The 23,406-nt window shown below is 40.1% G+C and overlaps 1 protein-coding gene across 4 annotated transcripts in view; it reads right to left on the bottom strand.

Annotated features, from left to right (window-relative positions):
- Positions 1 to 465: 465 nt before the first annotated feature.
- Positions 466 to 23,406, bottom strand: part of cfap20dc (CFAP20 domain containing) — a 42,542-nt gene continuing 19,601 nt past the window's right edge. For 2 of the 4 annotated variants that reach the window (XM_030418771.1, XM_030418769.1), the window contains exons 13-17: positions 16,842 to 17,180; positions 14,924 to 15,112; positions 8,727 to 8,788; positions 1,968 to 2,062; positions 466 to 1,076 (exon numbers count right to left, since the gene is read on the bottom strand). In XM_030418771.1, the coding sequence (XP_030274631.1) occupies positions 961 to 1,076; positions 1,968 to 2,062; positions 8,727 to 8,788; positions 14,924 to 15,112; positions 16,842 to 17,180 (801 nt within the window). In that variant the 3' untranslated portion in view covers positions 466 to 960. Of the gene's footprint in view, positions 1,077 to 1,967; positions 2,063 to 8,726; positions 8,789 to 14,923; positions 15,113 to 16,841; positions 17,181 to 23,406 lie in introns of those variants that run through there. The other 2 variants (XM_030418770.1, XR_003984207.1) reach the window with 2 other exon arrangements.

Genomic DNA, 23,406 nt, shown 5'->3' on the forward strand with positions numbered 1-23,406 from the left:
CAGTTTATGAAAAAAAACGTAAAAGTGGCTGAGTTATACAGTATGCACCCAAGTGTTAGCAGTGTTAAACTAGCTAGTTAGTGTAAGCAACATTAACATTAGCTAGCACAGCCTAGCGCAAGCAATGGTAATGTTACCTAGCTAGCAATAGCAGTGTTAGCCAGGGTGACGAGATGACTCGAGCAGCTGTGTTTTGACATGAATGCAATCGTAATTTGGGAAAAAGGAAAGTCACATTTCGTGGCTGAATGTTATCAATATGACCTTTGAAATACAGGTATTACAACAAGGGACAAATATACATGTGTAAGACTCATCAGATAAAAAAACATAAAAAGTAATTGATCTTCGGTTACCACTTATGCTTGTTGTCCTATTACATACGGGTACAGCACCTGGACATTTTAATTAAAGGCCACACATGCATTTAGCAGCACCTTCAATTAAATTATAATTCCAACAATATAAACACAAATCAGCATGTTTTTAATGACTTTAAACAAAACACTTTCACACAAATTATGATAAATTAAGAACATAATGACCTACACTGTTGAAACAAATCCTGGCAACATTTCAATGTTAGAAATCTTCTGAGCCAAAGAAGCTCCAGGATGTTCTTTCAAATAAATTACATAGTAATTTGCTAGCCAAGACTTCTGAAAAGACTCTTTCTACCATCAGATGTGCCAATGAATGGGCAACAACTCTATTTCTCGCGAAAAGCATTGATCTGACTTATTGAGCCCCTCCACTCCTTTACACGCTAGCATGATGCTACTCATGGCGACACGAAGCTCCCGTTCATCTCTCAAGAACAAAAGCAGCAACATGGAGGGGCTTTTGTGAATTGGCCCTTCACTACTGATCAATAAGCATGGCCTTAAAAAAAACCTGAAGGCATTCATCTGCCATCAATGATTTCTGATTTATTAATCTGGATTCTCTTGAGCTTTAGATTCAAGCTAATTCATAGTACTTCCCCGTCTTTGGATCAAAATAGCAGTTGAGGCACGGATCATAGAGCAGATTCATATACTCGTCGTCATCCTCTTCATTCACCGACTCATCCTCTCCTGTAATAATGCAAGAAAATCACTTTGCAGCACTCGGAAGAAATTGTTCAAAACATACATAGATAAGAGTGCAGCAGTGATTTTAAAATCAATTAAGATTGCACAGATAAAAAAAAATATACAAATGTAAATGTACATTGTGTCTTCCACAGTAGCTTAACCAGGCCGTATATGAATAAGGGCCACCACTAGCAGCTGTTACTGGAATAAAATGAGCAGCGTGAATGGCGAGGTAACCTTGAGACTCAGGTAGATTTAAAAGTTTTCCGCCGCTGCCATTTTTTTCTCTCATCAATCAAGACCTAAGACACCCAGTCCTCTGTACCACATTATAAAGCCGTAAAGAGATTCTCTGTAATCCCCACTACTTTAAAGCGCGTGAATTTAGCTGTTAAATTGACAGGCAGTGAAATGCTAAAAAGGTTATGGAATGCTCCGGGAGGAACATTTTATCTTATCAGAACTTCGGCGACGATAATGAAAACTAATTATAAGACATACTGTGTAAGAGGTTTTAAAAAATGATGTTGTAAACTGAAAAGGTTTCATCAATTAACCTTGTCGATGTGTCTAGGGGGTGCAAACCTGTAATGAGCCTGTTTCTTTTGACCTATGGAGTTATGTGAAGGACAGAGAGCTCCACTCTCACGAGGTTCTTACCCTTAATTAGATACCATTTCACATGTTTTTTCCCCTGTGCAGAGTGCAGTCTTCGGTGGAAGCTTGACATTTTTGTAAGCTGTGACACTTCTGGATGTTTCCATTAGTTCAATGCATTCACACAATTAGCGCGGCTAATGTTAAAGCATTGTATTGTTTGCCGCTTGCCCGACTTTATAGGACATGAACGATCGCTGAAGTGCAAAGGGACAAACATTAAGGTTACTGTACCTTCGATTAGATTCACCCGATTGTTCCATGTGTTGCCTGACCTTCTCTGCTGGCTGGGAGGCATAATAGGAGGGCTGAGCACATCCATCCACTCCCTAGGGAAAAGACCATAAAGGCACAGTCATGACAACACATGCCATTACATTCGCCATCCTCCTACTGTACCCCTGCACATCAAATTGCCTCTATATGACATTTTAACAATGAAGTCCCATCATCGCGAGCTCTCAGAAGCCCATCTAAGCTTCCACCGTCCTTGAGCCGCATCCTCCTGCACACTTAGCCTCTCCGCCTCACAGTTTTACCTGAAGGATCATTTATTAGATTCTGACTCAAGCTGTGACTTCCAAGTGTCCGCATTCTGGCCCCGAGTAGGGGTCTTAACCTTGTCTGTGTCTGCGAGAGCAGGACTTCCTTCCACTCTAAATGAGTTTATCTTGCCGGTGCTGAGAGGCACACAGGCTACAACTGTACATCAATCATTTGACAGTGAAGTAATGCACTGCTCTTTTGCAGGGTGGAAGAACAGAAAAAAAAGAAAGAAAGAAAAAAATAAAACACCACAAGATGAATAACTACTGGGAAGCAGTATCATTTGTTGAACAGAGTTCATAATACATTAGTTGCATAGTTACAATTATCCGCGTACATCTTTTTTGCCTCTGGACATAACATCTCATAAAAGCACTACATGGCATATTTAATGAGGTTCTTCTGTATGATATTCATCCGACAGCAGGCAATTCAAACGTTCATCTCAACTCATCTCAAATGATTGATCACGTCACTCTCTCTGAAAACAATCGACGCATTCACTAACTGCAGTATAGTGTGTTTCCTATGCAAATGCATTGTTTACAAAATCATTTGTATTGACTTAGAAGAGACATATTTTGCAAATTTTCAGATTCATAATTTCATTTCGGGTTACTACTAGAATAGGTTTACATGTTTTAATGCTCAAAAAAATAATACAAATAAAGAAAATAATCAGATTTCTCATACTGTCCAGTGCTGCAACACTGTATTCCCCCTTTGTCTGAAACACCCTGTTTTAGTTCCTGTCTCTTTAAGGCCGCCCTCCCCCTGAACACCAAGTCTGCTCCGCTTGGCCAGTTCGAGCAAGCCTGAACTGCTAACAACGACAGAGCAGCTGTACTCATTTAATTCTTACGTGCCAAATCAGCTAACTAATGTGTAAGATGGTGATGTAGTGTGATGTCACAAAGTCACAGAATTGAAGAGCAGTGTTTTCTGTTGGAGAGAGGAGCTTCTGTGGGTGTTGACTCTCAAGATGTTTTACATGAACAAGAACCTATATAAAACCCTGAATGAATGGAGAAAAAAAAAAGAAAACGCAGTATTTCTCCTTTCCAGATCAGTAATGTACCTGAGAGGGAGCTCCGAGTTGAAGCTCCGGTCAAACAGCTATCATGTTGATTTAGAGGATGAGGTAATCACACATCAATGATAGGAGTGTACACGGTGCAATCTGAATCGAAGGCTCTTAAATGTAGGTAGGTCTCTCGGTCATTATGTTGGTTTTAATGAATGCCAATGAAATCTTTGCAGGTATTATTACAGTAAATACAATAATGAAGTAGGAAGAGCTACCTTTACTGATGAGAATCTTGCATTTGATGCACCAGAGAAGCAAAAAAACCAAAGTTGTCGATACTGCCTCAAAGAACTGTTTGATATGATATCAAATAGATTATATCTTAACACCTGCAGGAAACATTCATGTAAAATTCAGTTTTTAGTCGAGTAATAGCTGAAAGAGGCCTATTCATACACACTGAAGCACTCTGGTTACCAAAGATTAAATTCAATCCTGAGAAAATATTTTTAAAAAAGTGATGAGAAAATGAACTCTTAAAAACAGGCAGATTAATTTTTATCTGATCTTTCTGTGCATTTAAGCAGGAATCAGAAATTTCTTCATTCCCAACCATTTGCCTTTGAAGTGATCAAGCATACTATCTCTATTGAGGCTCTGATTTTTCTTTCTCACAAAAGCGCCCCACTCCAACAACCCCCTTTGAATATGTGATCGGCAGGAACATAGCACAAAAGTTAATGGAAGCAATTTTCGAGGACAAAGGCCTCTGCTACAGAGCTGCAAATTGGACTTCAAATTGTTAAAGGGGACTTGGCGCAAGTGATTAAATTCTTAGATTTTAAAGTCATTATAATCCAGATACAGTAGAACCTGTGATAAAAGGAATAAATTAGGCTGATTTAATTTAAGCGGGACCACTGTTTTTGGTGGAGTTTATTGAAATTAAGCTTTCCACATATCTCCCATTGACAAAGTATCGAGGCAACTCTGTTTGTCTGATACCCTCGCAATGGTGCTGAGATTCACAATTGTGTTTATCGTAAAAAACAATTGAATTGCTACTAAAGGTCTGTCTGACAGCCTGATGTGTGGTTTCGCGTTTTGTATGCCAGCCAAAGGCAGGCACAAGAATCACACGCGAAGGAACATGCTTAAAAAAATGCATGAGAAGCCCTGGCAACGTTAAGCACAATAACAGGAGCGTTTTAGTTGTTAAGAAAACTGGAGCTCTCAACAGCGAGGAAGCCTCGCAGTGATGCCAGGATGCTCAGAAATGATAGAATTCAATGTGAGGCTGTCTCAGAATGCAACGCCTTAAAGAAAAGGGGCGAAAACAACGACAAATCCTGTGCAGCTGCTCTTCAATATGTAAATCAGGGCTTGCTTCGAAGTCTAATTTCAGTAGTACAGCTGCAGATGCTGTACTGCTTTGTGAGACAAGTCGGGGAGTGTGTTTGAGGTGTCTGTCAATAGCAATATTCATCTCGGTGGACATCCAATCACACAGCATAACCTCACTGAATATTTCAACAGCCCCAGAACATGTTAGCTCTGATATGTGACAAGGAGCAAAAGCCAAAAAATTAGGTCCCGCTTGTTCTCACTGTTGATCATATGTAATCAATTTAACATTTTCAAATCAGTTTAAAAACAATAACACCTACATATTTCAGTGCACGGGAGTCCACACGTGTTCGCACCTTGCTTTTCATCAATAAATCACTAGTGTTAGAGAGGAGGTGGTGGCATAATTTGAGTGGTGGAACTATGATGCAATGCCTTTGTCTTGTTTTGTAACATGCAGCACGCATGTGTACGCCCACAAAGAGATGAAGATGTGCAGAGACAGGGCTCTGCATCAGCGGGCAGAGAGGCGATGCAGGGTCTCCAGAAGCCTCTGAGGGGGAACCAGGGGATCCGTCCATATACTGACATGGTCGGGTCTTCAGAGGAATATGCAGTACTTGAAAGACTGCCCAGAATTCAGACTGCACTACACACTGTAATACGCTTCAATGTGTGATATTGTATTATTAATAATAGTATTGAAGAAGTGTGTCTACCTCCCCCTCTAAATCAACATGACAGCTATTTGACTCGGGCCTCAACTCAGAGCTCCATCACAGGTTTATTACTGATCAGAACTAAGTGTTAATTAGGGTCGCATGGAACATAATTCCATTTCATCTTGCCTTGAACACTATGAAGGCCATCTTAACTTCTTTTAAAGGAGATCTATTATGCTTTTATTTTTTTTTTCTTCCGTCAAGTGTTACAAAGGTTCTTGTGCATGTAACAGAACTTGAAAGTTAAAAAGGTCAAAGTTGGCACCGACAAAAGCTCCCCTCTCCCGCAGAAAACTGTGCTGCTCAAATGCCTCGTCAGTAGTCCAGCCTTGAATTCTGTGACTTTGTGACATTACACTATGTCACCATGTCACAAATTTGCATAATATATGCCTAGTGGATAGTTTGGAAGAGTGGATTTAGCACAGCTGCTCTGTTGTTGTGAGTGGTGCTGGGTCAGGCGTGTTTGAGCTGACCAATAAGAGGAGACTGTGAATTGAAAAAAAGGGGGTAAATCAGAGTGTTTCAGACAGAGGGGGATAAAGTGCTGAGACACTGGACAGTTTAAGAAAACTGATCTGTTTTTTGAGCAGTAAAGCACATAAACCTATTCTAGTAGAGAGCCAAGATGAAAATGAGCATAATATGTCTCCTTCGAAAACCAAATTCTGCTCTTACTCAAAATTAAATGTTCAACACACAGACAAGAGAAGGGATATTTTCAGTGTTTTAATTTATCTTTCTGATGTGCCGACTACCTCTAGTTCATTTGGTGGATTTACTGGGTGTGCAGGTTTATTATCATTGTACACGCCCGGAGTTGATATTGGACACACTTTCCCAGTTACTGAAAATAGCAGCTGCAAGTTCTTCTGCTTCCTCCAGTAATTTAAGCCCATTCATCAATATGTTTTCTTTTTGAGGTTAGAACGTTTCACTTTACTCTGGTTTTTACCTGTGGGCAGGCAAAACAAGGTGGAACATTCACTGAGGCTCTCACCGAGCAGAAGTCGGCCTTTGCTTCATCAATGATGGATTTCTCCTTGTATGGCTGCTGAAAGTCAGAGCTAAACAGACTAACCCTCGCTTTTGTTTTATAATAACTTGAACCATCAGCTTTATGTCTAACATTAATCATGCAGTATATAAGAAGTGTTGTCCGACAGGCACAATAATGAGTGAAGAATAATCTGTGCTTGCAAAAATGACAACAGCAGTTAAGGGAGAAGAAAACTACCGTACCTGGCACACTCTCAATTTATTTATACTCATCAGTGAGCAAGATAAGCCCCAGCCTGCATATCTATCTGACTGTTGACATTTAGCTTTAATTCTGCAGTCACTGGTTACCATCTGATTAGGAATTTCAAGGCGAGTTTCATGTTAATGCAGCCAAATACAAATGCAGGCTACATAAGTCCACTTTATTCAGGAGATTTATGAAATACTTCTGTAACTATGGTTACTAACAACCCGGTAGCCAAAAAAGTCAGATTTTTCGAGACAGCATGTCAGTATTTTTTAACGAAAACAACCCTCTTGAATCTAGTGTCTAAGGACAAAGGATGTTGTTCACAGTACAGATTGAAAAAGCCCTCTGAGCAATGCGATTGGGTTTTTGGACTGTATGAATAACATCGTCTTGACTTGACTTTACCCTGGGCCGTAAAGTATACCCCGCAGCCCCTGCGGGGCGGGGAGGCCCTGCCCCCGCCTGTGAAACAACTATCTTTTTTTTAACCACAATGCGGGGTTCTCTTCATGATATTGTCTGTTTTTTGAGCATAAAATTAAAACAAATATTTAAAATACAATAAAAACTTTACTGGTCCATAAATCTTGCTCAGTCATTGGGTATTCCGCCTTCATTTCCACAAAAAACCATGCAAGGCGCACCAAAAGACATTTTGATGAGTTATGCAAGGATGAAAGGCTATCAAATGCATGCATATTTTACACAACTGTAGACACAACCATTGCGTGGCACGGAGGTTTGTGTTTTTACGCCCACAAGAACTTTTGTTAAAATCTGATGGTAAACTGTATACATCAGCAAGTGCTTTAGCAGACCAATACAAAGATGACTTGTCTGCGGATTTGCCAGAACAAGTTCTTTCATTTAGAAGCGCAATCATGTCCACCATAAAAGAAATCAAGCTTGGCTCAGTTCAAGATTTGGCACACACTCATAAAGCACCACTCCATATTACCAAGTGTGCCTGATGTAGCCACAGCTATTAAACTATTTCTTACTCTACCTGTACGCAAGCGCTGAAAGATCCTTCTCAAAACTTAAACTAATTTAGACATATCTGAGAAGCACCATGGCACAGGAGAGACTGTTAGGGCTGGCCACACTGAGTGTTGTAAATAAACACGCACACAGTCTGGACTTGAAGAGGGTGTATGGGATTTTGCTCACCGATATGCCAAAAGATCAAAGCATATATACTCGCCTGCAAGCCTGTGAGAAAACATGTTGTCCTGTGAACGTGTATTCACAATTGACAATTTATTGATCTGTTTGATTAAGTGATTTGAAATCAAAATAATTTGGTTGAAAGGGAAAAGCTTGTTTTGTCCTCACAGTACAGTTGTGTAACAATCTGAGTGGGCTTTTTACAGTACCTTTGATTATGCGACTTATCACTCTGCGACAATGAGTAATGAGGAGGAGTCAAATGCGCAGGACCATGGACAGTGTCACAGACAGCTCCTGGCATCATTAACGGCCGCGCGCACTAATGATGTGTGTGTTTATGTGTAGCAGTGGTCGCAGTTTCCCACATAAAAAAATATAAAATGTGGTTAAATGTGTGTTATCTAGCAAGTGTTGGTCGGTAAATTTACCAATTACAATTCTGTCCCACCAGTCTTGACATGATGTGCGTGTTGCATTTGCTTATCAGTGGGGAAGTGAGATCCAAGTGGTCTGTCAAGACATATTTTAATGCCTGTTTGAACAGATGTACTTTGAGCTGTCCACTTGTCATCTGATCACAAAGAAAATAAATAAGGTGATAATACCAGGTGTAAAGAGCCTCTAAGACACATGTTGTAGGCAGCAGACTGCCCCCCACCCCGACAACCCTTAAAAATAAAAAAATGTTTTTAATAGGGGCCCACTCAAGGATAGTCGCAGGGGGGCCCTGCACGTTTACGTTACGGTGCTGACTTTACCCTTTTCATAGCCTGGCCTTCATGCATTAACATACACATAAACTATACAAGACTCGTGTTTATTTTCTTAAGCTACATCAACCTTGTCTTGTACTTAAAATTTTATTGTAATTGTGCACATCTAAAGCTCAGAATACGTGTGATAAATGTGTGTGGCTTGTGCTTGCTCACCTTGGGTTTGACTGCAGGAGGGGGTTCATTTCCTTTTGATAGTGGTGACCCTGATTGGCTGGCTGGCTCAAGTAAGGGAAAAGTTAAAAAGTTAAAATATCACATAATTAAACTTAACAAATGTTTCCAAAAATCAATATTCAGTTTAAAAGACAGCTTGACAAATGATATTTGTCTCTCACAGAAATTGTGTAATTTTTTGGACAGATAAACTTTCAAAGGCCATTACTGTTCTGTATATTGCGTAATTGTTGCAGCATAAGTGGATTTTAGTTCAACTGAAATACAAGCTGCATAAGGAGTGGAATTAAATTCTACAGCAGCTGAGCCACAGAAGTAAAAGATGGTATCTAATAGTTTTTCTCAGGTAGTTTTTCTTTATATGCAGGGTGAAAAGTAACATGTCTTTTGTGGAAAGACTACTGTCCAGAACATAACCTTCCTTGCCACAATATCACATTGAAATGCTTCGACAGTTTATGGAAATCCTTGAGCGGCCTGTTCAGGTCTGGACAAAAAGTCCTCTCCTATGTTGTGCTTACTGGCTTAAGAGTCTAGTATGAAAGATCATTGCATGAAAAAAAAAAAAAAAACATGGGTGAACAGTGAATGGTGAACAAGCCAAGATCAAGAAATCAGTAAAATCTTATAATCTATTCAGAAACTCAGCCACTGTAGGGTAACAAAGGATTGTAGCGGGCTTGTATGTGTGATTGGGGCCTTTTAAAACACTAACAGCTACATTCCTTGTGAGCTGTGAATATAAGCGGTAGCAGATAAGGATGGTGCCACTTTCAATATATAGTAATTTTCGGCTGCAAAAAAAAGCAAGAGCATTACCCTCTCCATCTTGTCAAAGCTAAAGGACCATATTAGAGCCTCAGGAGGCTATTTAAGCCTAGTGCCTGCTTAAGGGCTATTACATTGCATGACGTTGATGAAGAAGCAGTTATGTTGAAGCCGTATTCCCTGCATTGCTTAAGTAAATTTTAGCTATCTGTGTGCTCCAGTCCCTTCTTTATGTAATCCTCTTCTAAAAATAAGACAGGACCCAAAATTGTACCCTGTGGAATTCTGCAGGTAATATGCGCTGATGATGATGAGTTACTTGTGGGGTGATGGAGAAAATCTTGTAGGGAGGTAGGAGCTGAAGCACCTCGGTACTCTGCCTATAATATTAAACCCAGCGCCTCAAATGGTCATTTAAACTTACATGAGCTGCAGAATCAAGGTCTAAAAGAATTAGAGTTACATCTGCTGCTAACAGAGGGAACATTCGTTATTTTGAACAGATATCACCTATTCTGACAGCAAAACGTGGTCAGGAGCGTGCAAACACAGAAGTACCGGCTGCCTGTAGCAGAGGAGCGAGTGTGTGACTTGGATGAAATACTAAGAAACTCTCAGAAAAACCCCAGGATAGATGTTGAATACAAGGTTGTTACACATCAGGGGTCTCATTTATAAAACTGATTTACAACCAGTTTTGATTTTAAGAATGACTTAGAGAACAAAGATAAAGAAGTTATTTGGATGCATATGTGAACTTAGCAAGAGCTTTATAAACAATGTATGTGTGTGTTCGGCTTTGTTTGTCGACCCACTGTTAGGTCATCCAAATAACTTGCCTGGCATCAATCTCCTGTCGAGATCTAGACTGCCAAAAAGTTTGATTTTGTTTTTTCTCTGTCAGTCTATTCCTGAATAAACCCGGATTTGGATTTCTAAATAGAAACCGCAAGACAAGCGCAATCCATTTAGGTTAATTTGCAATGCATACGTTACATATAGTAGTCTTATGCTGTGTTCCTGACAACTTGGAACTCAAAAAAACCCTTCAGCGAGAAAAATTTACAATGGAGCAATGGAACGCTACTTATAGTTGGAATTAATCCTGCTACCCCGACTTCACTATGGAGCAGTTCTTTAATGTCACACAACAATGGCAGCACCAATTGACCATATTCACATACCGGCAATTTTCCTTTGGCTCAAGGTGGGAAGCTCAACTGGGGTACTGCTGTGTTTCAGATTTAAAGACTTTTAAACAAAGAGAATCTAACAGATCATCATCATATCACTACGTCCTGTTTGATCAGTAACTGAAGAGGCAATAGATAGTGAAAATGTGAAGGGACATCAGGCCATTTTTCAATGTCCTCTATTAGGCAACAGCTACCGTCAGTATTCAACCACTTTGTAGCTAACATTACTGTTAGGTAGTATTACACTACACAACAATAGAAAAAATGCACAAGTTAGTTCTAAAATTTCAGCACATATCTTGGACACTTATCTTTAGGCATGGAGGTGAAACACACTGGATGTAATCACACAGTAACATTAGCTTGGAGGTGGTTGACGCTGGCGTCTATTACTGGAGTGCTTCGAGATCAGATGTCGGAAGAATCAACTAGGAAATTTCAACCCTTTGACGTTGTCTGGAACACATTATTAGAGCCTGCTGAAGCAAGTTTTTTATGCTCAATATCCAGTGTTGGGGAGACGTAAACTACATGTAGTTGAACTACATAGCTTAACTACAATTTGCTGTAACTTGCTGGTAGTTAAACTACATTCATATTTTGTGCTGCATCAAGTTATTCAACTACTTTGGGTAATTTTTTGTAGTTTAACTACTCAATTTACAAACTACAATTTGACCAATAACATAAAATACATTTTATTTAAAAAAGACCTATATAATATAAATTTTATTTTATTTTTCTTTGAATAAAGGCATGAAACATGTCGTGGCATGCTAAACCAATGCTGCCTCTGATCGGCTTGCCCTGTCAGCACTCAAATGCTTCACAGAGTGGGCGGGTCTTTGTGCCAAGGAAGGCAGTGCTCATATGGCACAAGCATGTCATGGACAACCCTCCCGCTACCACCGATGCGCCCCCGAACGTGCCAGCCTAATCACGGCCATATTTGAGCATGTACATGTTGGATATAGCTGCATTTACAGACACGACCTACGTGTTCACATGTGAGTCCTGCAAGCTGAAAATGACAATAATTTTGCCTTTTTCGACTTTTTCCTCTCGAGTTGAGAGGCATACTTCTTCTGGCATGTGAATTTTTTGTAGGCTATTATATTTTGTTTCACATACACCATATGTTGATTTATTTAACGCTGAGTTAAATGAGTATAATGAGTATAAGTAGTTGCTAAAGCTACTTTTTTTTTAGCAGTAGTTTTACAAACTACATTTCTCCAGGGGTAAAAATGTAGTTTGTTCAAACTACTACCTGGCTGAACTACATGTAGTTTTACAAGTTATGCTTGCAAAGTAGTTTCCCCAACACTGTCAATATCAATGAATCAAGTGTAAGGGCAGTCAGAATGATCTTCAGTTCCTGTCTAAGAAAATTTTTAGTTAAAGCTGGTACCTCTGTTCTTTGACCAGTCTCCTTGACTGGTGTTCAAACATTTATCTATTCTGGTACTCAAGCTTCACTACACCTCCCCCTCAACAAATCCACCCCTGTCCAGCATCTGTTATGCTGTGCGCTGGGTCGAATGATGCTACAACTATCTTTTAACCTAAAAGAGCTCCACTTGTCCCTGATCAACATCATTTCTTTGCCTGCCCTCTGTTAACAGGAAACAAAACAGTTGGTTGTAAAACCATTCTGCATAGCATTTCTGGGCTGCACGAACATGTTTGGCGTTGATGTTCAAGACACACAGCACCAGTGCCAGATAATTTCTTTTCAACATCCATCTTGCTGCCTTATTTATTAAGGCAGTTTCAAGGTGATGGCTGACGGATTGGCTCCACACTACTGACTGTTTTCCTGCTTTTTATTCGGTATCTGCTATTCCTGTTGTTTACCCCTCATTGTACAACTACCTTGGCATCATCGAAGGCCGAGGAGTATTAAATAAATTAGTGACGCTCATCCCTTCTCCTAACATATTGGATGTTAATAACCCTTCCATGATTCGAAGAAATATCTTGGACTTAGCCTTCACATGAAAGGAGCTCGCTTCCAAAATTGGGCTTGTATTATTAAGTGAAACTATACCAGACAGGCCTCACAGACACCTGGCTCAATGCCAGCTGCTTGATAAAACTTGCTTGGGAGTGACATTAAAATTAAAGGACAAGTATTGATTTATGTAAAGAGTTGTTTCATTGTATAATTGCTTTACTCTTCCTCAGAATACTGACTGCACTGCTCTGAATGTTTATGCTGCAGGATATACATTAATTCTATACTGTATGTACCGGCCCCTATGGGAGCTGACAGTCAACGTAACTTGGTAAAAACTCCTCCAGGGTGACTTCCAGATTAATATTTTTCAAATAAACCTACCCACATTGCTGGCAGTCATGGACGCACAAATAATTTACAATAAAAAAACAGATCAACTCCCTTGTTTCCACCCCTTAATTTGCTCTTGCTGTTTGAACCGGAAAGATATACTGCGAGAGCTTCTGGCACTAACGCTGACTGGCAGAAGCACTGTCTCATCACTTTTATATGGACAGCTAAGTCTGACAATTATCTACTCTAATTTTGAAGGTGCCAATCCCAGATTCGTTATTAAAACCTTAAAAACATTTTGAGCTTGGATTTAGTCCTTCACGTGGCTCTCATCAGTAATTAATTGTAAAAATCGTCCGCCTATTATGAGAAATGATGTGGTTGAAACTTTTAATTAAAGTTTCAACCACATCAAAAGATGCATTTGATGGCTCACCTTTATGTCGAAACCAACTATTCAGCATCACCACTGAAGTTCATTGTGGCTGACACAAATTCATTATGAAGGAGAGATATCTACTTATGGAGCCAAGAGTGGCTGAGTATTTCACACTGACAGATTTCTGTATGAGTTTTACTTTGTGAGTGTTTCTTATCTTGGCTTCAATCTGTCATCTGTAATCAGACATCATGGTCTGATAGAAGAAAATATATCTACTCAAATATCAGTATCTAATCTCTAGCCACATATTAAGGTGGATATTAAATCTAGATTTACACAATCATACAATCTATAAGGTGATTATTTTGTTTTCGACCTAATAACTGGAGCTGGTACGGCAACTTCAGCCGCAGAGACAGTAGCAACGGCAGGGCTACTCGAAATCACAGCATCCTGGAACAAGAAATTACCTGTCAGTCATGGAGGAGTCAGATCCCCAGAAACTGATGATTCCCTTCCTAGATCCCATTCTCATTTCCTGTTTTTTTTTTTACTTTCACAGACACTTGAGTCTTGTAAAACTTTTATTTGTAACAATATCATTAAAACTATATTTGAAAAATTACTTCCTTATCTCTCTTCCTCTCTCTTTACTGGCAAGCGTTTCCTTAATATGCTGATGGTGGTGCTGTTGCCATATGTATTTAGAATTGTTAAGCACTGCAGCTGATTCTGAAAACATCACTTCAGGGTTTGATGAAGTCAGATGTAAATCTCATCCCGTCCCTGTGGGAAAACTCTACCTACTGCTGCAAGGCCTAATAAAGATACATGTTTTTGTTGGTGACCACATCACCGTGTCCTCAGAAATAGGAACCATGAGATGATAAACCCTGCGGTAATACCACTGTTCATCGTTTCCTGCTTGAATCTCAGCATATTAACGGATACCTGCATGTGTGGAAACGGTAACAAGCCTATACCTCGAGCATCTGTAATTAATGTATTCACAGGGGATCCTTCAGAGGACCCAGTAGGACCAGGCGGGGCGGTGCTCTCTCTTCATAAGTGCACTGTGCTTATGCTAATGGACCATAGATCTACATGACCTTCAATAGCCAAGAGCAAACTATACCATCTTTGAATTCTAAAAAAAGACTTCTGGGGATAATTTCAAATGACCTAAATAATTTTTTTTGTCACTGGGGGAACGGTGGATATTATACCAGTGTACGTTTAAAAGCTGTAAGAGGCCAATTAATGTGTTTCTATCTCCATAATCTTTTGTAATGCAGAAAACACGCCGGAGAACGAGGTGCATTAGCACTTTATGGTAGCATAAGTTGGGGGCTTGAAATGGAAATTTGCAGGGGTGAGGATCAGTCAGGGTCAAAAAAATTATTCCAGATGGGAGATATAAAGGCAGACAACCAGCTAATTATTGTAAATAGTAGATGAGCTGCGCATAAGTGTCAGTAGTGAGTGAAGAATCAACAAAAAAAAAAGATCAAGAGTCGCAGAGTATGGCGGCACAGACCATGAAGATGTGGGTCCAGGTCGAGGCGTCGTCACTGCTCACGCTGATGCTGACGTTACACTGGTGGATCTGAGATGCACTGAAGCCTGAGGCTCTACATTCATCTTCCTCCTGCTCCCTTTTTAGACTTGCCAGCATTCGAAGCTCCTCATCATCGTCCCCATGAACTCGTAGACTGTTGTCTCCTTCCTTTAAAACGATCACCCGTGAAACAGAAATTACATACATGGAGGTAATCCCAATGACAATGCCTTGCAAGTTGAGGCAAAATTTTTTCTGTGCAACCAACAAAATAGTGTGAATAGTAAAGGAGCAGACAGTAGTCCCAGACAGAGCTCAGGGCAGAGCTGCACATAATTCATTGTTTTGACCCTCTAAGGAATCTTTTTAAGAGCGGGATCTATGGAGCAATATGCTAACTTGATTTGTGACAAAATGCAAGGAAGCCTGCTGTTGCCCTGGTGCTGAATCACTGGCAGTCAGTAAAGCAGTGCTGCAGGGAGGGAAACAAACTCCTTGTCACATTTCTTTGACAACCTTTCAGTCAAAGCTTTCCCTGCATGCTGTCTGCCGGAGTTGGCACAAATCGACAGTCAGGAGCTGCACTGATGAAGGATGCTGGGATATGTCTCAGCAGTGAGTTGTGTAAATGCAGAAAGTAGCAGCCAAGTGACAGATCTCACTTCAGGTCTTATGATCTTTCCAGTTGACTATCCTCTGATCCTGGATCTTTTCAACCAGAGCAGCGGCCTACCTCAATTTGTAACAGACCAAAGTCTGATCCATCGCAGAATGGCATTAGAAACGTTTTCGCAAGTCCTCCATAGCTGTCCAAATCAGCAGTGACCGCACATTATTTTGGGCGAAGCGAGACAGCTTGACGGGGTAAAGTCAGAGCTTTTAATAAGCTGCACATTTGCCACAAGGCCTCCAAAACTGACTTGGCAGCTCCCAGCTGAAGATGAATATAATTGTAACGGTAAATTATGAGAATTGAACCAAGCCCATCTACTGAAGACTGTAAACAAACACTTTCCGATGGAATTTAATCAAACTAATGTTTATTTAACCAGGCTGCATTAATCAATTTTGAGGGAAGAAAAACATCAAAATATTCACTCTATGTTTATTCTGTTGTGATCTCTGCCAACTTCGACAATAATATCTGGCTATTTGGTCGATCCTGCTCTTGTAGATGTACACATTTTTTACGATCCACTCAGTAACATTGTTTGTCTGGTGTTTGATGTTGGGTGAATAGTGTGTTTATCAAAGCTTTTTTTGCCTACAGGGATTCTTGAGAGTGGTTAAGACTAAGAAGTAAATTTGCCAGCCATAAAGGAAAAACATGCACTTAATGAAGCTTAAACCTCTGTAGTTAATTCTCCTTGATTATTCGGACTATGAGCATCCCCTTTTATTTCACGCATTTGATTAAAATATTTCATAAATGTTTGTAGTTGAAAGATTATATCTTTTTCGCCAGGACATAAAACAGCGTGCTTACTCTCACTCTCTCCCTCAACGATGACATTAATCGTTAAATGAAAAAGCATTAATGATACAAATTGATAAAGTCAGCTTACCGCTGCAAATATAGGAGGCGTTTGTTGGGATGTCAAGCTTGTTTTTTGTGGGTGAATGTGACATCTACGTGATAAATAATGAGAACGTTTGCTTTGTGAGTGTTGACACAGCGAGAGGTTATCCAATTTGGCAATGTCTTTTGTGGGAATATAATGTAGCATCAAACATGGGCATTGCAGAGTGGAGGTAATTAGGGGTGATGGCCAATCCACAGCTATTTAGTTAACTATGAGGTTCAAAATAATAGTCATTTTATATACTTGTTTCTTTGTCCTAAAAAACCCTATATAGAGCCATAGCACTCTGGATGAAGCCTGTTTTGAAGCAGTACCTTGTGCCGTGTGTCATCCAATTTGATTTCTCGCAGAAGTTTCTGGGAGAGTGACACTCTGCTGTTCCCGTCCACATACCGGTTTACTATCCCTTCACACTTTCTGTGCTCCTGCCTGCTGGCTGTCGCGCTGGGTGAAAGGCAGCGTGTGGGGACAATCCCCGCAGGTTCAGTTCTCCCACTGGGTGGAGACTGCAAACTGCTGGGGGCCGCACTGAGCTCTCTTTGTGCTGTTTGAGACTCAGGATGGACATCAAAAGTTGTATTGGGAGATCTGGGAGTAGCAGGGTCGGACTCACTCTCTGTTCTCTGATGCTGGAATGTGGTGTAGCTCTCATCCTGAAAGAAATACAGGGACTAAGTGAGCAGTATTGATTTAAAATGACTGGCACGCTGTAGAAAAGATGATTAGTCATGACCCAAGACTAGACTAAGAATATACAGCAGTCTGTTTGGAAAATTCTGGTGTTAGCTGAACAACTTTGATGTTGTGTTCTGCCCTTTCGATTGATGTGTGCTTAATGGAACATGATAATGAGATGGCATACAGTCATTGGGATTGACCAGGTGTTGGGGGCTTTGCTTCAAATTAACCTTTCTTTTAAAAGGCTAATGGCATTTCTCCTTAAGTCTGCTAATCTTTCTAACCCTCAATTTCAAAGTAAACACTTATTGATGTAGTTAAAAATTTGTCGCCTACCAATCAGGTAACATAACACACTGTACATACGGACTCAGCGCATGGTTCACCCTCAACATCAAAGGAATACTCAACCGAAAACCAAAGTTTTGAATATCAAACACTCATCCCTGTAGGCTTGAAAAGATACGTGATTCGGATAAGTTTGTAACTTGCTCCTTTTTTGAGGACGGCACCTGGATCCGCAGCAGTAACAATGGATTCCAAGTCTGACCCAGTTTCACTGCGGGTAAAATAAAAAAAACATCCAGGGAAACTTTATTTAAAAATTCCTGCAGCAAAAACCACTTCTGTCACTCAAGACACAGGTAAACCAAACGACCATCACACAAATGTGAGTGTAGTAGGTGCATACATAAAAGCATGCTCGCGGCTTCCAAAACCTGGGCAAGAGGCTATACTGGGGAAAATATGATTGCTTTGGTTTGAGCGTATGGACAATGAAACTTTCTTTCTTTTTTTGCAGTGAAATTGGGTCGCAGTTGAAAACCACTGTAACTGACGAGGGAGAATGCTATAAAAGTTTTTAGAGCCACCATTCAAGCCCACAGGTGGTAAATGTTTTCTATTCAATTCATACGTTCATAGTAGAGCACTCCTTTAATGGTGTTGTTCTGCACATTTTAGGTAACGAATCACTTTCAACTGCATATCTTTGTTACAAACAGATATAGAAAGTTTGAGTTAACACTGTACCTTCAAATTGTTCATAGCAGCTTTTAATAATTCTCTATGGGATACAGGGGCTTACAATTGCAGAATATGCAGAATACTTACAACCAGATTGCCAGTAAATCCTAAATTCATTATATAGACATTCTCTGTCTCTCATGAATTAAACTGCTTGAAGCTTCTTTCAGAACTCAAGTCTCTCTATTGCTTTATTTCTTCCTTCTGCTGACTCTTTTTGAGGTGTTTTCTTTCATCTCAGAGCTTTGTTTTGGGGTGAAGGGTTATCATAAGCCCCTAGAGGTTTTTTAGCTCATCGGTGCCATCTGTTATTTGTTTTCTCTTTTCTTTCCACGCTTTATCATTTTCGTAAGTGCAAGTGAATAAACAATGGGCTGCATGTTTTATTGAAAAGCCTGATATGGGTGTGGCTGTGGGCATGTGGAGCTGCAGTGTGTGCGTGTAAAAGTGTGTGGAGCAGCCTGTGCGCTAATGGCACGTAGCTGTTTGGCTAGCGTTAGAGTGGAAGTGTCATGACAGCTTATTATCATACTCCTGCATACTCCATTCTTTTAGTTATTACTGCATTAAAATAACTACGTTTCGCTGAAAATATAACCCACGTTACCTCGGTCTACTGTATCTCATATGACTCAGAGTAGTTCAGACAGTGAGCGTTCATTGCCTTGTTTTGCTTTCAATATTTCTCTATGTTTAAGAACAAACGTTTGCTCAAAAGAATTGCATGAACCTGATGCAACACCTTGAAAGATGATATTGCCCCGAGTTGAGAAATGAGCAATCTGCCACAAATGAATAAAAATCAAAATCAGGCCAACTTGTGTCAGAGGGCTACTAAACACATTCTGATTTATCACTATAGCCAGCGTGGCAGAAGATATGGTTTTTCCAAGCTAAGCTTATAACACTGCAAAGCTTAGGGGATATTTTAAAAACTGTGTCATCACCTGTGTTGCATATTCTGCACTTAATACCGTACAACTATTTGAGCAGAGCTGGAATCAATAACCTTAGAAATATGTTGCATGTTACAAATTTGACCTTGCTAATAACTTAAACGTTATTTTAGTCAAGTCGACACAGATAAACATTTAAACATTTTACTTTCTTTCACATGTGCTCAGTAAATGATTTCCTACTGCACAGACAATTTGTTGCTCGATCTCCACTCAGTTTAAATTATCACTGTTGTCAAGGAGGTTACGTTGTTTCCAGTGTGAAAATTGCAGTGGTAGAAACTTAATTCCATCGACTGTGAAAGTGGAAGTGAATGGTCGGGGTAGGAGCGATAGCTCTTTTTCTTGGACTCTAAACAGTGGACACCAAGAGAATGCTAACATACGGCTAAGAAACACCAACAGGACTAGTTAAAAAAGGGAGGGCTGTCTGTCATGCACCAAGAGAGTTCAGGAGGGGACAACTACTCGCAGATTTGTTGCCAAAGAATAAATCAATTCCCTGGGACATGGCGAGACGAATGACAGCCGGGACCCAGCAGCCCAAGATTTGAGATGCTACTTGCTGGTCTGCACTACCATTCAGGCAGAGAGCCTCATCAACCCCTGTGCTCAGTAGGACACAGCCTTGGACAGCTGAAAAAAGGGAGAGTTAGCAACCTTCCTGACAAGCAAGCGTACAAGTTGAATTTGATTTGCACCACTGCTGCAGCACTGTGGATCTCTGTCAGATGACCAGGATAACCTCTTATCCTCACACAGCAGGGTACAGACTTTGAGTAATTCTCAAAGCAAAATGCTACAAGAAACTCTGTCTTTGACTCACTTTGCTATTAAAGATGTAAAAGGCATAAGTAGTGTAAAGGTAAAAAAAAAAACAGCTTTCCCAAGGATCTGGTCTCTGACATAATAGAAAGAATCCCACATATTCTTGCTGCATACACACAACTGCGAAAAACATTATAGTGCACATTGGGACTAATGACATTATGAAACAGCATCAGTAGCAATGAAACAAGACTACTGATTTATTGAACGCACCCATCTCCTTGATTGCCAAGTTGTTCATCAATGACCCACTACCACCAATCAGAACAGGAGTCAAGAGATTGACTGACACAACTGAACACAAGGCTTTTAACTGCATGTACTCTTCATATAGACACCTAAAACACCTCTGTATGATATAGCGGATGACATTTGCCTCTACAAGTCAGGAGATAACCTGTTCATCTCCAATCCATTTTACTTCCTGTTTCATCCATTTGCTCCCTCTCCCAAGGACAAGAGACGAGAGGAATCAAAACAAGACAAGACAACACCACACACCAGAAACCTCTGAGGACAGCAGCAATTTCAGCCTGAAGAAATGACCTGACTTTAAAGCATGGGGGATGTCAGAACGAAGAGAGTGAGTCTCCATCACACATGTCTACTACCACCAGTGAGGATTCACTTTCCTCAACCTCCTCAAACTCTATCCAGTTTTTCCTCACCAGTCACTGCTGCCTCCCCCTTTACTTGCCTCCCGGAGCTTAGTGTCTAAATGAAAGAGGCTGGACACTGCTGGAACCAACCATACCCCTCTCATCCATTCCTCCATTCTACATTCCACTTTTTTCCTCCCCTAATCATCGTTAGTACAACTGGTTGTGCACACAACACAGTTGGGTCCAGATTACAAGGACAATGGCACTCATGAATGTTCCTAGGACAAGCTGGAACTGTGTGTGCCCATGGTTTTCTATTTCTGCTTGGATAGGTAATAGAAGGAGAATTTTGCCCTCTGCTCAATCGTCAAATCTGGCTAATCTGTTTGTTTTTTTTTTATATTGTGGTGTTGTTGTTGTTCCTGGATTAGCATAATTAATGATACTCCAGGACCATCAATTCAATTTACACTATGGTGATGAAAACCACATCATGGGAAAACTATAGTATAGCATTCATATTCCATGTACGGAGTTTTCTCCCCAGACAGCTTAACAACCATTCACACCTGGGCTCACCTAGCCTCTAACCCACATGAAGGCTAGTTAAGTCAAGGACAAGGGGCCCTAATGATTCTGAAACTCAGAGCTCACACGTGTCCTTAACAACTCTGTAAGGACACTCCCACACAGAGTTTAAAAGCCTGCAACTCCCCTCCTGTTAGTTAGAAGTGAAGAAGCCTCTTGGATGAGAGGTGAAACGTCTTCAAGAAACTGAAACAGATCCAGCTGTCCATGATACAGCACATAGAGTTTAAATATAACCATTCACACAATAACCACGTGTTCGGAATAATAAATTCTCCCATGCACATATTTTTCTGTGAGTGTCTAATCTGTGACAAACAGAAAATGTGATTGCTCAGTTTCAATCAGTACGTTTACAGCCATAGTTCGACTACGCTACTCAATCAGACAACTGCGATTGTCCAAGTATACATGCCTGTAAGAAAATCAAATTATTGGCCGAAGCATGTCATACCCCGGTACGATAGGTGGCGCTGTACCCATTTCAACAAGTGCTAACAGAGCCACCTCCGGCTTACCTCTTTACATCACCAGCAACAACTAACTCTGCCTTGGCATTTCGAGAAAGACGGCGTACGAAGAGCGAGATGAAGCTACATCTTTGTACATTTCGTATATGGTGTACATGATAATTACACAAACTAGATGCACAATGGCATTATTGTTTGCGGTAATTTTTGAAGAAAAAACACCTCCGCTGCTGTCCTTCGACTTCCGGCTCACAGCCACGGGTAAAAAATCTCGAGCCTGTGCAGAATGCAAAATCCGAATCCAATCTGATAGAACGTATACAGGCACGAATAATGCGACTATCAATTGAATAATCTCGGTGTTTTAATTTGACTATGAGAAATATGATCCGGTCTGATTTCAGTCAGACTAAGGTGAATACATGCATCTTAAAAATCTGATCATAGTCGGACTAACCCAGTAATTCGGTGATGTCCCTGGACAGTGCTGGTCAGTACTTTAACTTTTTAAGGTATATCCATATATTTCAGAAACAAGGTATAGTTTGAGATCATAGCTTTTGCTGACACCAAATTTGAAAATTCAAAAATTTCAATGGACTTACTTGACACTTTTATACTCCAAAAGAGACAATGAAGTCCAAAAAAGGTTAACTTATAACCTATTAAATGATGTATAGTTTTTCTTTGCATGTTTTGTGGCTGTATATTTTCAAACAGGGAAGGCTTTTCTTACAACTGAACATTCAGCCTACTTTGCAGAAACAAGATATGTATCATTTATTGCCATTCAGCCTGAAAATACAGGGATGAAATTTGGTCCACATCTCTCAGCCCTAGTCCTGATGCAACTTGATTATGATGTTCCAGGAACTACTACAACACGGCGTTATCAGATTGGAAATCTGGCTTAGTTTATCATAGCTTGACATTGTCAGTCAAGTTCTACAAAGGTAGCTCTGCTGAATATTAAATCTCTTACCAATAAATGTGTTTTAATTGATGATCTGACCACTACATCTGAAATTTGTGCTTTAAACTGAAGCCTGGCTAGATAACAGAAGCAGTTTATTAATTCTCATTGAGTCAGCCCTTCCAAGCTTTCATTTTATGAATGCTTGTAGACCTGAAAGAAATGAGATGATGGCATTGCTGCTTAATGTAAGGGCTAATTTATATGTAAACAGTTATGTGAGAATCTTGCCTCCTCCAAATATATCCGCACTGGGTTCTAAGGCACACCAAAAACCCTGCTGTTAAGAATTTACGGACCTTGAGGTCCTCTATGAATTTTTACTGATAACATGACAGAGCGGCTTTTTGTTATCTCTTGTCAGGGACAACAGTGAAACCGTTTAATGTAAGCAATGTCTATGTCAGTAAGCTTAACATCAGAGTCTGTTGTTTTGCTGTTTGATAATTTCAACAGTAAGCGCTCTGAAAGACATTAAAGCTATTGCACCTGAAAAGGTACAAAACATCTCTGCCAAGCAAAAGGCACCATGGAGAGAAACACCCCAGCTGTTACAAGTCAGTGAAGAGAACATAGGAAAGCTGAGTGCAAATGGAGAACAACAAATCTTCACATTCACAACTTTTTTTTTCAAGAGAGGCCTAATATAAGTCTATAAGTCTGATATACAGTTATGGTGGCCAAATAATCCCTCTTCTCTAATATGATTAACAGGAACATTAACAAATACTTCAGCCTTGTTTACCAATGTTGAAATG

This window comes from Sparus aurata, chromosome 6 (genome assembly GCF_900880675.1).
Source record: "Sparus aurata chromosome 6, fSpaAur1.1, whole genome shotgun sequence".
Classification (NCBI taxonomy): domain Eukaryota; kingdom Metazoa; phylum Chordata; class Actinopteri; order Spariformes; family Sparidae; genus Sparus; species Sparus aurata.